The 12001-nt window shown below is 42.2% G+C and overlaps 1 protein-coding gene across 1 annotated transcript; it reads left to right on the top strand.

The window, feature by feature from the left end:
• Positions 1 to 3454: 3454 nt before the first annotated feature.
• Positions 3455 to 11721, top strand: LOC137526651 (olfactory receptor 6F1-like). The gene is made up of 2 exons (XM_068247487.1): positions 3455 to 3464; positions 10763 to 11721. Exons 1-2 carry the CDS (start codon positions 3455 to 3457, stop codon positions 11719 to 11721), a joined length of 969 nt encoding a protein of 322 aa, XP_068103588.1.
• The last annotated feature ends 280 nt before the right edge of the window (positions 11722 to 12001 follow it).

Raw genomic sequence — 12001 nt, 5'->3', positions numbered from 1 at the left:
TTGTCTGATCTGCAGATGAATGTCAGTTAAACAAGGTGTGCATGATGATCTGCAAATCTCATAGACTATGAATGCAATTTGCAGGAACGGATCTTTGACAGATACTGATCTTTTGTGTCTGTACAGCATCTGTGTGTGCAGCATCTTGCAAAGACTTTTTTCTGATGGGGAGTTCAGCTCCACAGAAAAGACTGTGTAGGTATGGCTCTCATACTACATGAAGGGTGGTAAGATTGGTCTGTGATCTTTCATTTTCAAAAGACTATGGTCTGATGTGTGTATGTGGCCTTAAGCTATGTACACACATGCGACAACGATCGTTCGTTGTCAACGACGAACGAACTTTTAATTGATGAAAGAACGACCTAAGTAAAGTTAGTTTTAAAAGGTGTGTAACGATCAGATCGTTAGAACGAACGTTACATCACGTAAAAGTAACTATTGCGCCTGCGCATAAAAATGAAAAGTTCCATGGAGAAATAGTAAAATGCACATGTCAAGCCTAGTACGAACGACCGTTTCCAACGATGTACTACTTTTGCAAACGATCGTCGTTGGGAAAAATCCGCCAAGCTAGATCATTTGTTTTGAACGATCTAGCTCGTCCGTCGTTAGACTTCATGGTTGTTGGCTGCTTTTTTTCAAACGATCGTCGTTTGAAAGGATCAGGGAACGATCGTTTCAAACGACTATAGTCGCATGTGTGTACGCACCTTTAGACTTTGCTTTGTACCAACAACATTTCACCGAACTAGGAACTGGGCAATTCTGACCTTTCCTATCCGTTTTGTATTTTGTCTTACTAGGGGTAATTCCATTTCTAGCCACAAGATGGCACTGGTTTACATAAATACCCACACTGCGTTATCTCTGATATTCCTAAGTAGTCAATGAAAGTGATATCCAGCATACATTTTGGGTCATCAACCATTTAAAGTATAATTTGAATGTTAATAATCAAACCTCCTAAGGATAACAGTATGTTTTTTGCACAAAAAACCTTTGAAATTTATTTTATAGGTTGTAAAGAACTAAAAATGGTAATTTGTTGAATTTGTAGCATTAGGAGGTCATATTACTGAGATCAAAAGCTATTTCAATTAAAAAAAATCTTAACAGGTCAAATTACATATGAACATACAGTAGGTCCCGTTATTTGATAGTAGCTTTACGATTCTCACATCAATTGATCTTGGGAGTTTTTGGAGAGTTTTTGCATGAATTTCTTTGCAGGATGTCAGAATAGACTCCCAGAGCTGTTGCTTGGATGTAAACTGCCTCCCACTCTCATAGATCTTTCGCTTGAGGTTGTTGTAAAGATTTTCAATAGGATTGAGATCAGGGGAGGATGAGGGCCTCACTTTCTCTCCTTTTATGCCAATAGCAGCCAGTGATGCAAAGGTAATCATTTTGAGCATGATATGGTAAAATCGCATACTGCTGCAATTACTATGTGATTCTACAATCAATCATATGGAAAATGCAGCAGGATGGTGTTTGTACTCAGGAGAAAATCATGTTGCAAATGGATACCACAAATGGAAACTAATGTTCACAGTTTCTATTCGTTTCACTGTACCTAGCATTTTGAAATCTGCAAGCAATCAGAATAGGATCACAAAATGCTGGTGGTGGAAAAGAGCACTGACCCTCCTACACATGGTAGAATCAGATGAAACGTGGCAAAGGCAACCTATAACACGACCACCTCTGCCAAGAATCTAACGTTACAGTGGCCAACACCTCAGACAATTATCAGCCTGGCATGTGTACGATGCTTTAGTCTCAGCATCCTTTATATCTAAACTGTATTTAAAGGAAACTGAGCCACAAACTAATAAGAAATTAAATTATGGATTTGGGCCTTAAAAGGAATAACATGGACAATGCTTCCATTGCAACTGGCAGTCAGTTCATTCTAAATATGATAAACTTAAAGTTTATCAGAGATGAAAATTAAAAAAAAAATTCATACATAACCGGGGCTTCCTCCAGCCACCTCCGGCCTGATCACTCTCTCGCCACCATCCTCCACCTCCTTCATCTTCCGTAAGGGGTTCTGTTATCCTTGGCCAGTGAGGGGCAGTCGATGCATGCGCAGTGCGGCTGCTTGCGCTTCCCCTATCCCGCGGTCAGGAGAGTACTACTGCACAGGCGCAGAAATCTCCTGGCGACTGTAGCGCAGCCGGACATCGCATGAACAATAAGTCCCTGGCAAAGATACCAGGACCCCTTAACATCCTGAACATTACGCCGCTCAAGAGGTTTTGTTTCTTTGTGCCCCAGGATGAATTAATTTGCTGTAATAGCCACAAAACCTTTAGCTAGCACTAGGCTAGCTAGTACAAGTGTCCAGCACCCACCCGATCCCCCGCTCCAGCCAATTTATACATTACCCAGCCTGGCTCCAGCGATCGGCGCAGCCTCCCCGGACAGCTTCGGTCTTCACTATGGGAAGGATCGCACATGACGTCGGCGACCTCATGAAGTCATGCGCAAACCCGATCCTCCCCATAGAGGGACCGGAGCTGTGCAGGGAAGCTGCGCAATCGCTGGATCCAGGGCAATGTATAAATGGGGGGATCGGGGGGGCCGGACACTTGTACTAGCTAGCCTATTGCTAGCTAAAGGTTTTGCAGCTATTATTGCAAATTAATTCATCCTGGGGCACTCCTGAGGACAGAGAGCAGTATGACCGACACAGTGTCAGGCATACCGCTAAAGAGGTTAAGGAAGACAGAGGAGGCGGAGGACGACGCCAAAGGAGCTATCAAGCTGGGGGGGCTGGAGGAAGCCCCAGGTATATATGATTTTTTTATATATCACTGTGGATATGCTGACTTTTTGACACCCATCCTGTCCACAGGTGATATCCTCCACAAGGGTGTAACTTCATCGGGCCAGGCTCATGAACCTTAATGGGGGAGGAGTTTCTGGCTAACAGATTTCTGCAGGGGGCCCAGCCCAATGTGGTTACATCCCCCGATCCCCCGATCCAGCCAATTTATACATTACCCAGCCTGGCTCCAGCGATCGGTGCAGCCTCCCCGGACAGCTCCGGTCTTCACTATGGGGAGGATCGCACATGACGTCAGGCTCTACAGTGCTCTACAGTGTGACACAAAATCCTTTGGTAATCCTTAGATTTCATAATGCCTTGTATACATTTAAGTCCTAAGGATCGCACACCATACGTGAAAGCTGCTGGTGCTCTAACCCAATGGCCAGTCAAACAGAAAATCGTGAAGAAGGTTCCGCACACAGGTCAAATTTCGGGAACTTTGCACTTTATTGTCCCATTACACACCAAATACAGAATCTTACCATAATTAACAACGATCGTTTCAAGGCCAGGATGTTTCCCTCTGACAAGGCATAGGGCAGGACGAGGCCAGAAGGGGCGGGCGTGTGCATGGCGCGGGCACCCATGCACAAGCAGCGCGTGGGTGCACACATGCGGGGGCGTGCGCGTGCACGAGCGGTGGGCAGGCATGCGCGCCTGGAGGAGTGCCAACAGACCTAGCTCATTTTAAAATGGGCTAAGGTTACTAGTGGAACAATAAAGTGCAAAGTTCCTGAAATTTTACCTGAGTGCGGAACCTTCTTCACGATTTCTTGCACATTTAAGGCACCCAGTGCCAGAGGCAGCAAATAACCCAAAACATCATTGAACCTCCACCATATTTCGCTGTAGGTACTGTGTTCTTTACTTTGTAGGCCTCATTCTGTTGTGGTAATCAGTAGAATGATGTGCTTTACCAAAAGCTCTATTTTGGTCTCATCTGTCCACAAGACGTTTTCCCAAAAGGATTTTGGCTTGCTCAAGTACAATTTGGCAAACTGTAGTCTTGCTTTTTTATGTTTCTGTGTCAGCATTGGGGTCCTCCTGGGTCTACTGCCATAGCATTTCATTTCATTTAAATGTCGATGGTTAGTTTGCCCCAGGTGAGTTTAACTACTTTCGCCTCCTGGACGTAGAAGCTACGTCCAGGAGGCCATGTGCGCTCCCGCGCAATTCCGTGGCCGATCGCGCGCTCCTGGCCCGTGGTTCGTTAGTCAGGTAATCAGTGAATCGGGCTATGGTGCCCGATCACTGATTCCTATCCCCCGCAGAAAAACCAACAGCTTCTCTCGGAAGCCTAGCTTTTTCTGCCTCCTACGTCCTTCTAAGCGTACGTTACGCTTAGAGTGACATCATGTAAACAAGCCTAAGGTTTCCATCTTGTGGCCAAAAAGTAAAACTACATCTACGTTACAAGAAAAAATAAACATATATTTTCATTACAAAAATTACTATTTACATCCCACCCTCCCAAAAATGCATACGTTAAAAAGGGGCGCTGGGAAAAAAGGGCGCCGGGTTTTTAACGATAAGCATGGATAACGTTTAAAATTGTATTGTACTGTATTTCGTTTAAAATTAATGTTTTTTAAAGTTATAAATCATTAAATAATGTGCATTAAATCGGCAATTGTAAAAACGTTAATCTTTCGTTTAAATAGTGAAACGTATAATAACGTTTAAAAAAAAATTACTAAGTAACCCTCCCTGTACCTACCCCTAACCCCTAGACCCCCCTGTTAGTGCCTAAACCTAAGACCCCCCTGTTAGTGCCTAAACCTAAGACCCCCTGTTGGTGCCTAAACCTAAGACCCCCCTGTTGGTGCCTAAACCTAAGACCCCCCTGTTGGTGCCTAAACCTAAAACCTCCTGTTGGTGCCTAAACCTAAGACCCCCCTGTTGGTGCCTAAACCTAAGACCCCCCTGTTGGTGCCTAAACCTAAGACCCCCCTGTTGGTTTTTTCGTTTAAAAATAATGTTAAAAAAAAAAGTACTGTTTTTCGTTTAAAAATAATGTTTGGGAAAAAATATTGTACTGTTTTTCGTTTAAAAATAATATTTAAAAATGTATAAATCATTAAATAATGTGTAATCATGAGAAACAGTAATAAAACATTAAGTCTCCGGGCGCCGCTTTTAAAACGTTAGTTTTCTCCGGCGCCCTTTTTTCCTATCGGGCGCCCATTAAACGATATTTATTATAGGAGTGAATGGCGGCGCCCGATTTGTCCACTAGCCTCAGGCGCCCGAATTTACTGTTTCCCCCAAAAATACCCAAATAAAATGTTTAATAATAAAAAATAAAATTACAATAAAAAAACAACAACACATAAATATTTACCTAAGGGTCTAAACTTTTTAAATATCTATGTAAAGATGAAATATTTTTATTTTTTTATTTTTTATTATAAGCTTGTAAATAGTGATGGATGCAAAACGGAAAAAATGCACTTTTATTTCCAAATAAAATATTGTCGCCATACATTGTGATAGGGACATAATTTAAGCGGTTTAATAACTGGGACAAATGGGCAAATACAATACGTAGGTTTTAATTATGGAAGCATGTATTATTTTAAAACTATAATGGGCGAAAACTGAGAAATAATGATTTTTGCCCATTTTCTTATTCTTACTGTTAAAATGCATTTACAGTAAGGTAGCTCTTAGCAAAATGTACGACCCAAAGAAAGCCTAATTGGTGGCAGAAAAAACAAGATATAGATCAGTTCATTGTGATAAGTAGTGATAAAGTTATACGCTAATGAATGGGAGGTGAACATTGCTCGGATGCATAAAGTGAAAATGACTGAGGGCTGAAGTGTTTAAAGAAGCATCACATGCTTGAAACAAACTTATCCACAATTTTGAAAGGATGCCAATAATTTTGTCCAGCCCATTTTTGGAGTTGTGTGTGACATTATGTTCAATTTGCCTTTTTCCTACTCTTTTTTTTTTGTTTTGTTCCAATACACACAAAGGGAATAAACTTGTATAGAAAAACATGTGTTTCTGCAATACTTTTCTGTGAGAAATACTTGATTTTTCTGGAAAAATTTCTGGGGTGCTAACTATTTCGGCCATGACTGTATATATATATCATATCAGAAAAATCACTCCATCTGGTCTGCATGCTTGTTCAGGGTCTATGACTAAAAGTATTGGAAGCAGAGAATCAGCAGGAGAACCATGCAATTTGATTTGTTTTAAAGGAAATGTCAGCCTCCACAACTCTCTCACTTCAGGTGTCAATGGAATTTTTTAATGACTCAAATACAAGACCCAGGAAAATGAATGGCTGAATTTGGGGACAAGGAGAAGTTAGTGGCTGCACTTGGGGACCAGGACCAGGACTTGGGGACTGCTTGGGGATTCCATGTCCCCATGTAAAGTCAATAACCCCTTGTAATCCCTGATTGCTGTCATAAACTCCTTGTTCTCCCCAAGTATAGCCATTAACCCTCCTGATACTAAGCTGCAATAATCAACCATTTCAGCACCACTTAGTGCAGCCGGTTTCTCTCCCTTTATTTTGGTATTCAGCGTGGCCAGTATCTGTCTCCACTTGGTAATCAGTGGGGCCAGTATTTATCCCCAACCCATTTGGAAATCAGAGCAGCCAGTATCATCTAGTCCCCCCCCCCCCCCCCACACCATCACCACCATCCGCAATGGTAATCAGTGCTGCCACTGGCCAATATCTACCCCTCCCCATCCGGTAATCAGGTTGGCTAGTATCCATCCCCCCCCCCTTTGGTAATCAGTGCAACCAGTATCCTCACTCATCCCCTCCCCCAAGAGTGTCCACCTCCCTCCCATCCCCCCCCCCCCCCCCCCTGTGCATTCATGCAGAGCAGCCACAGCAAAGTGCACATACTTGATGCACTGCCGGCACCGGGACCTTCGTCTCCTCTTTAGTGTGGCCCAACAACTCTACAACCATACTTTTCTTTAGTGAGTCAATTTCTTGACTTGTAACCAAGGATATACGGTATAGGATCAGCTTATGAAACTGGGCGCCCCATAGCAGCAATGCTATGCTGCCGGGGCGCATAGCGGTAATTCGGGGCTCTGGCGGATGCCAGACCCCAAATTAAATCTCCCTCCGAGTTGTGACAACTCGGAGGGGGAATAGTTTTTAAACCCGCCTCGGAGTTTAGCGGCAGCGGTGAGAGCCGTCATTCGGCTCTCACCTTGCCGAACTGAGCGGAGCCGAAATAATATGCACCCATACAGTATACTGTTAGAACTACATTAAACTTATGTCTTCCATGTGTACATGTTTATTAGGAGGAAAGATTTAGGAGCATACAGAAACATTGTTCTTTTATTCACAGGATTTATTTTCCTCTAAATCCTCGATCACCAGCATAGCCTAGTTAGTGTATTTCCCTGTTGATTTACTGCAGGTATTTAGGATTTAGGATTAATCCCTGAGCACAAACTTTTATTTCTAATTGTCCCTTAAAGGTTTTGTTACATTTTTAATGTGCAATTAAAATACGTCAGTCACATTATTCACCTTGGACTTACGTCTTTTTAAATTTCAACTTACTCTTCCAAGTTGATATTGTTGAGAAACTGAAGAGGCAGCATAAATGCTGTGTAAGGGTCTATTTGTACAGCACAGTGTATTAGTCACTGACATACTGGCAGTTGACCACAGAGCAATTCAATATACAGCTGACCTAACAAGGTACTGTAGTGGCACATTATATATTTATACAATAGAGTCCCGCTTTTCCAGAACTCAACCGACCAGCAGTCTCAACCAACCAGCACAAATCGTTGGCAGTACTCACAGTGGTGAATGCCAACTTCTTAGGCTGTTTGTGGGCTCTGCTGTGTTTGAAGACTGGGTTACATGGCTCCCCAAAAAGCTAATATTCTTTCAATGACTGTATTTTAACATTTAATGCACAGTTCATAGTATGTTAATGCACAGTTCATAGTATGTACATAGAATGGGGTATAGTACTGTATTAGCTAGGCCTGTTTTTTACATTCAGTCTCTGGAAACCAGAAACAGGGCCGGGCCGAGGCATAGGCTGGAGAGGCTCCAGCCTCAGGGCGCAGTGTAGGAGGGGGCGCACAATTCATTCAGCTGTCATTCCTAATTGTGTATGAAGCCGAAAGAAATAAGAAAAGGGGGTACATAGCAGTGACTGCAAGCCAGATAACTAGATATTAAGGTGTTCGGGAGGTTGTGGGCCCTGTGGCGCCTCTTAGTCTAATAGCAATCAGTGTGTGACGGCTGGGGTGGGAGGGATGGAGGGGCGCACTTTGGTGTCTCAGCCTTGGGTGCTGGAGGACCTTGTCCCGCCTCTGACCAGAAAGCACACTTATCCGACATCAGACGATCCCCGTTGGTTCCAGATAACTGAGACTCTGCTGTAGTAGTAGATACTGTATAGGTATGTATTTAGCAACAGTTGTTTTAATATTCAACATGCATAGCTTCACACCTGAGTAAAATAAAGGACATAGCAGAAGCCTTTTGAAAAGTAAGCCACTGCAACAGGTGAATTCTATGGTAAGATTGTAAGCTTTTCTATGATGTGTGAAAGTGTATTTCTAATCACAGGAACAGGACGTTATTGCTATCCACATGGCCAGGCTAAACTCCAAAGGCCTGTTATGATATATTAAGAATGTTATTCATTATATCCACAATTACATTCTTCTTCTGGAAGAATAAATGGTAAAAAGAACTGGGAACCTGTCTGTAAGTAAAGAAAAATACACCTTTTCAGGCAAGGAGTGAAGTTAGTTCCTCCACAGTTTAGGTTGCAATCTATGGTATAGAAGTGAAAGCTATGAAGCTGTGCTGTGTGATTAGCTATGGAACAGTATGCATGTGAAAGGTGAACAAGTAGGTGAAGGTGGGTGAACAAGTAGGTGAAGGTGGGTGAACAAGTAGGTGAAGGTGGGTGAACAAGTAGGTGAAGGTGGGTGAACAAGTAGGTGAAGGTGGGTGAACAAGTAGGTGAAGGTGGGTGAACAAGTAGAAACAAAACAGGGAAAGGTAGGGATTTACCTGCTGGGCCAGCAATTTCCTTTTTTCTTTTTCTTTTTTTTTTTCTTTTTACCTATTTTTCACTGAAGTCTGATTTTGGCCTCAACAGGCCATTTCTCCCCCACATCTCTTCTTTCAAATGTTATTATTTGGTAAATGTAGCTTTTTCTCATATTTTTTTATATGGTCACCATATACTGTATATTGCTCTACCTCATTTTCCCTCACCCGTTAACCAGCCAAGAAGGATGCAGGTATCTTAAATATTTTTGGCTTGTTCACTACAAGAGCTTTTTAAGCGCTAGTGATTTTGAAAAGCTCTTGCTAATGCAATGCTATGGGGGATTTTTACAAAATCACATTGCTCCAATGAGAACACTCGCATAGGATAACATTAGCAAGAGCTTTTAAAATCACAAAGCGCTTAGAAAAGATCTTGTAGTGTGAACAAGCCCTTAGACTTTGTTGGTGGGATGGGGCACAGCCAAGGTTTGAGGGGAAAAAGCTGTAGATGGCCATGTGTACATGAGCATGGATAAGGTAATGTGGACCTTCCTATCAGCTGTTGCACACCTCTTCCTATCTGTGTGCATTTTACTGGAGTGGATGGCAGCAATCTGGCATTCACTGGTGACCTGCCTAATGTAATGGGAGGGGCTGTCTATAATGGTAGAACTGTCTGTCTCCAAGGGGTATGCATCATGAAGGGGGCGGGAATGCCGGGCATTAAGGAAGATTTTTCAGGATCTGTTTCAAGTAGGAAGAATCCCCCTAAATTGGCCCTAGACAATGATGGACAAATGACTAATGTAGGGATTAGATTGTGAGCCCTCTGAGCAGGGGCGTAACTACAAATCATGGAGCCCCCCCCCAGCAAAACTTTAATAGGGCCCCTTTAATATTTACAACACTTCCTTTGCCTCCCCTTAGTGACTTCACAGTCTGGGGGCCCATCTTACAAAGGTCATGAAACAAGTGTGGCCATGAGGATCTTCACACCTATAAACCCAAACCACAAAAACACCTGATCTGGAGTATCAGAGAAAGGGAAGGTTAGTAGTTAGGTCCCCAACACCTCTGAGCCCCCCTGCAGTCCCTACTGCTCACCCCTAGTTACGCCCCTCCCTCTGAGGGACAGTTAAATGGCCAGACTATGTACTCTGTATGGTACCTTGGAAGATGTTAAAAAGGGTCCTGCAGGGAAGATAGGCTGCAGCCAATTATTCTTTCTGCTGATTGATAATGCACTGCAGTCTCATCTTCTCTCAAATGGAGCATGAGCCAAACCATACAATCATTGATGATGGATACGATGATTGCTCTATAAAACTTTGAGAGTAATCTCTCTTGCAAGGGAGTTTGGGAAGGCTCCTAGACAGTAAGGCCTTGTTCTCATTGGCCTTAAAAATGGTCCTTTAGTAGAGCTAACGAACCGCAAGTTTGGGTCTGCAGCGATTTTTGTGGATCTACGTGTCCGTCGCATTGACTGCCTGCTAATGGTACAGAGGGTCACAGATCAAAAACTGATGCCTATTAAAACCTGATCTATTTCACAGATCAGTTTTTACACAAATCAGTTTTTGATCCGTACATTATGAGCCGGGGGTTTGTACAACACATTTCTACCTCTTAAGATGCAAAATCCATAGAGTACAAAAGTTATATTCCTTTCATTATTGGTTTTGGGCAAAAATTAAAATTTTCTTGTGATATCTAGCTTGTTTTGAACACTTTGCTCATCTTCATAACGTTGGTAAAAAAAGAAATACAACTACTTTTATATTTTCAGAGTGCTATTACTTGTTTGTGAGTAAATATGACAGTGTGAGATACAAATATTAACTCTTGTTCCCATTGTCCCTTACATCTGTAGATGGGTTACCTTCCGAAAATCCACTTTCAAGGGAATAAAACAGACGTTTCCATCTTTATTTTGCTTGGCTTTCCAGGCAGTGCTGAAATACAGCTGGTTTATTTTGCAATATTTTTGATGGTTTACATCTTAACTGTGGTGTGCAACTTTGTCATAATCATTGTGGTCTGTTTCAGTTCCCACCTTCACATCCCCATGTATTTCTTTCTCAGTAACTTTGCTGTGCTGGATATCTGGGCCTCAACTGTAGTCATACCTAAAACGCTCAGCTATTTGATCACACAAGATAAGCTCATTTCCCGTTCTGGATGTCTTGTGCAACTTTGTTTTGTTTTTTCTGTAGGACCTACTAATTTTTTCTTACTCACAGTTATGGCTTATGACAGATACCTAGCCATATGTTTTCCATTACAATATGCAACAATGATGACCAGTCAGAGCTGCCGCTACTTGGCTCTAGGCTCTTGGATGAGCGGTTTCTCTACTGGTTGGACGTTAATTATTCCAACAGCTGTGTTGAATTTTTGTGGACCCAATCTAATTGACCATTTCTTTTGTGATTATGTTCCTCTGGTTCGGCTGTCTTGTTCCGATACATCCATTAGTCAGACAGTCTTCTTTTCATTGGCATGGATAATAGTGCTAAGCTCTCTTGTCTTTATAACTGTTTCTTACTCCCATATAATTAAGACTGTTCTTAAAATTCCATCCAGCCTTGGCCGTCAGAAGGCCTTTTCAACATGTACAGCTCACTTAACTGTGGTCATTATATTCTATGGAGCTGTAATATTTATGTACGTCCGCCCAACAGTCTCCTACTTTTCGAACAAAGAGAAAGTCATATCTCTCTTTTATACTGTTATAACTCTATTTTTAAATCCACTTATATATAGCCTTAGAAATAAGGAATTCAAAAAGGCCTTGAACAGGTTAAAGAGGAACTCCAGTGAAAATAATGTAGTAAAAAAAGTGCTTCATTTTTTACCATAATTATGTATAAATGATTTAGTCAGTGTTTGCTCATTGTAAAATCTTTCCTCTCCCAGATTCACATACTGACATTTATTACATGGTGACATTGTTACTGTGGGCAGGTTATTTAGCTGTTTCTAGCTGCTCTGTCTGTTACAGATAGCTAATAACAGCTATTTCCTGTCTCTGAACATTGTTACATTGTGGCAGTTTGCCAGCAGTACCGCGGTATTCAGAGCCTCTTGTGGGAGGGGTTTCAGCACAAAATCAGTCACACAGCGCCCCCTGATGGTCTGTT

The sequence above is a fragment of the Hyperolius riggenbachi genome, chromosome 1, assembly GCF_040937935.1.
Source record: "Hyperolius riggenbachi isolate aHypRig1 chromosome 1, aHypRig1.pri, whole genome shotgun sequence".
Taxonomy (NCBI): Eukaryota; Metazoa; Chordata; class Amphibia; order Anura; family Hyperoliidae; genus Hyperolius; species Hyperolius riggenbachi.
Note: the sequence above shows the minus strand (reverse complement) of the source record. Positions and strands in the feature narration are given on the sequence as shown.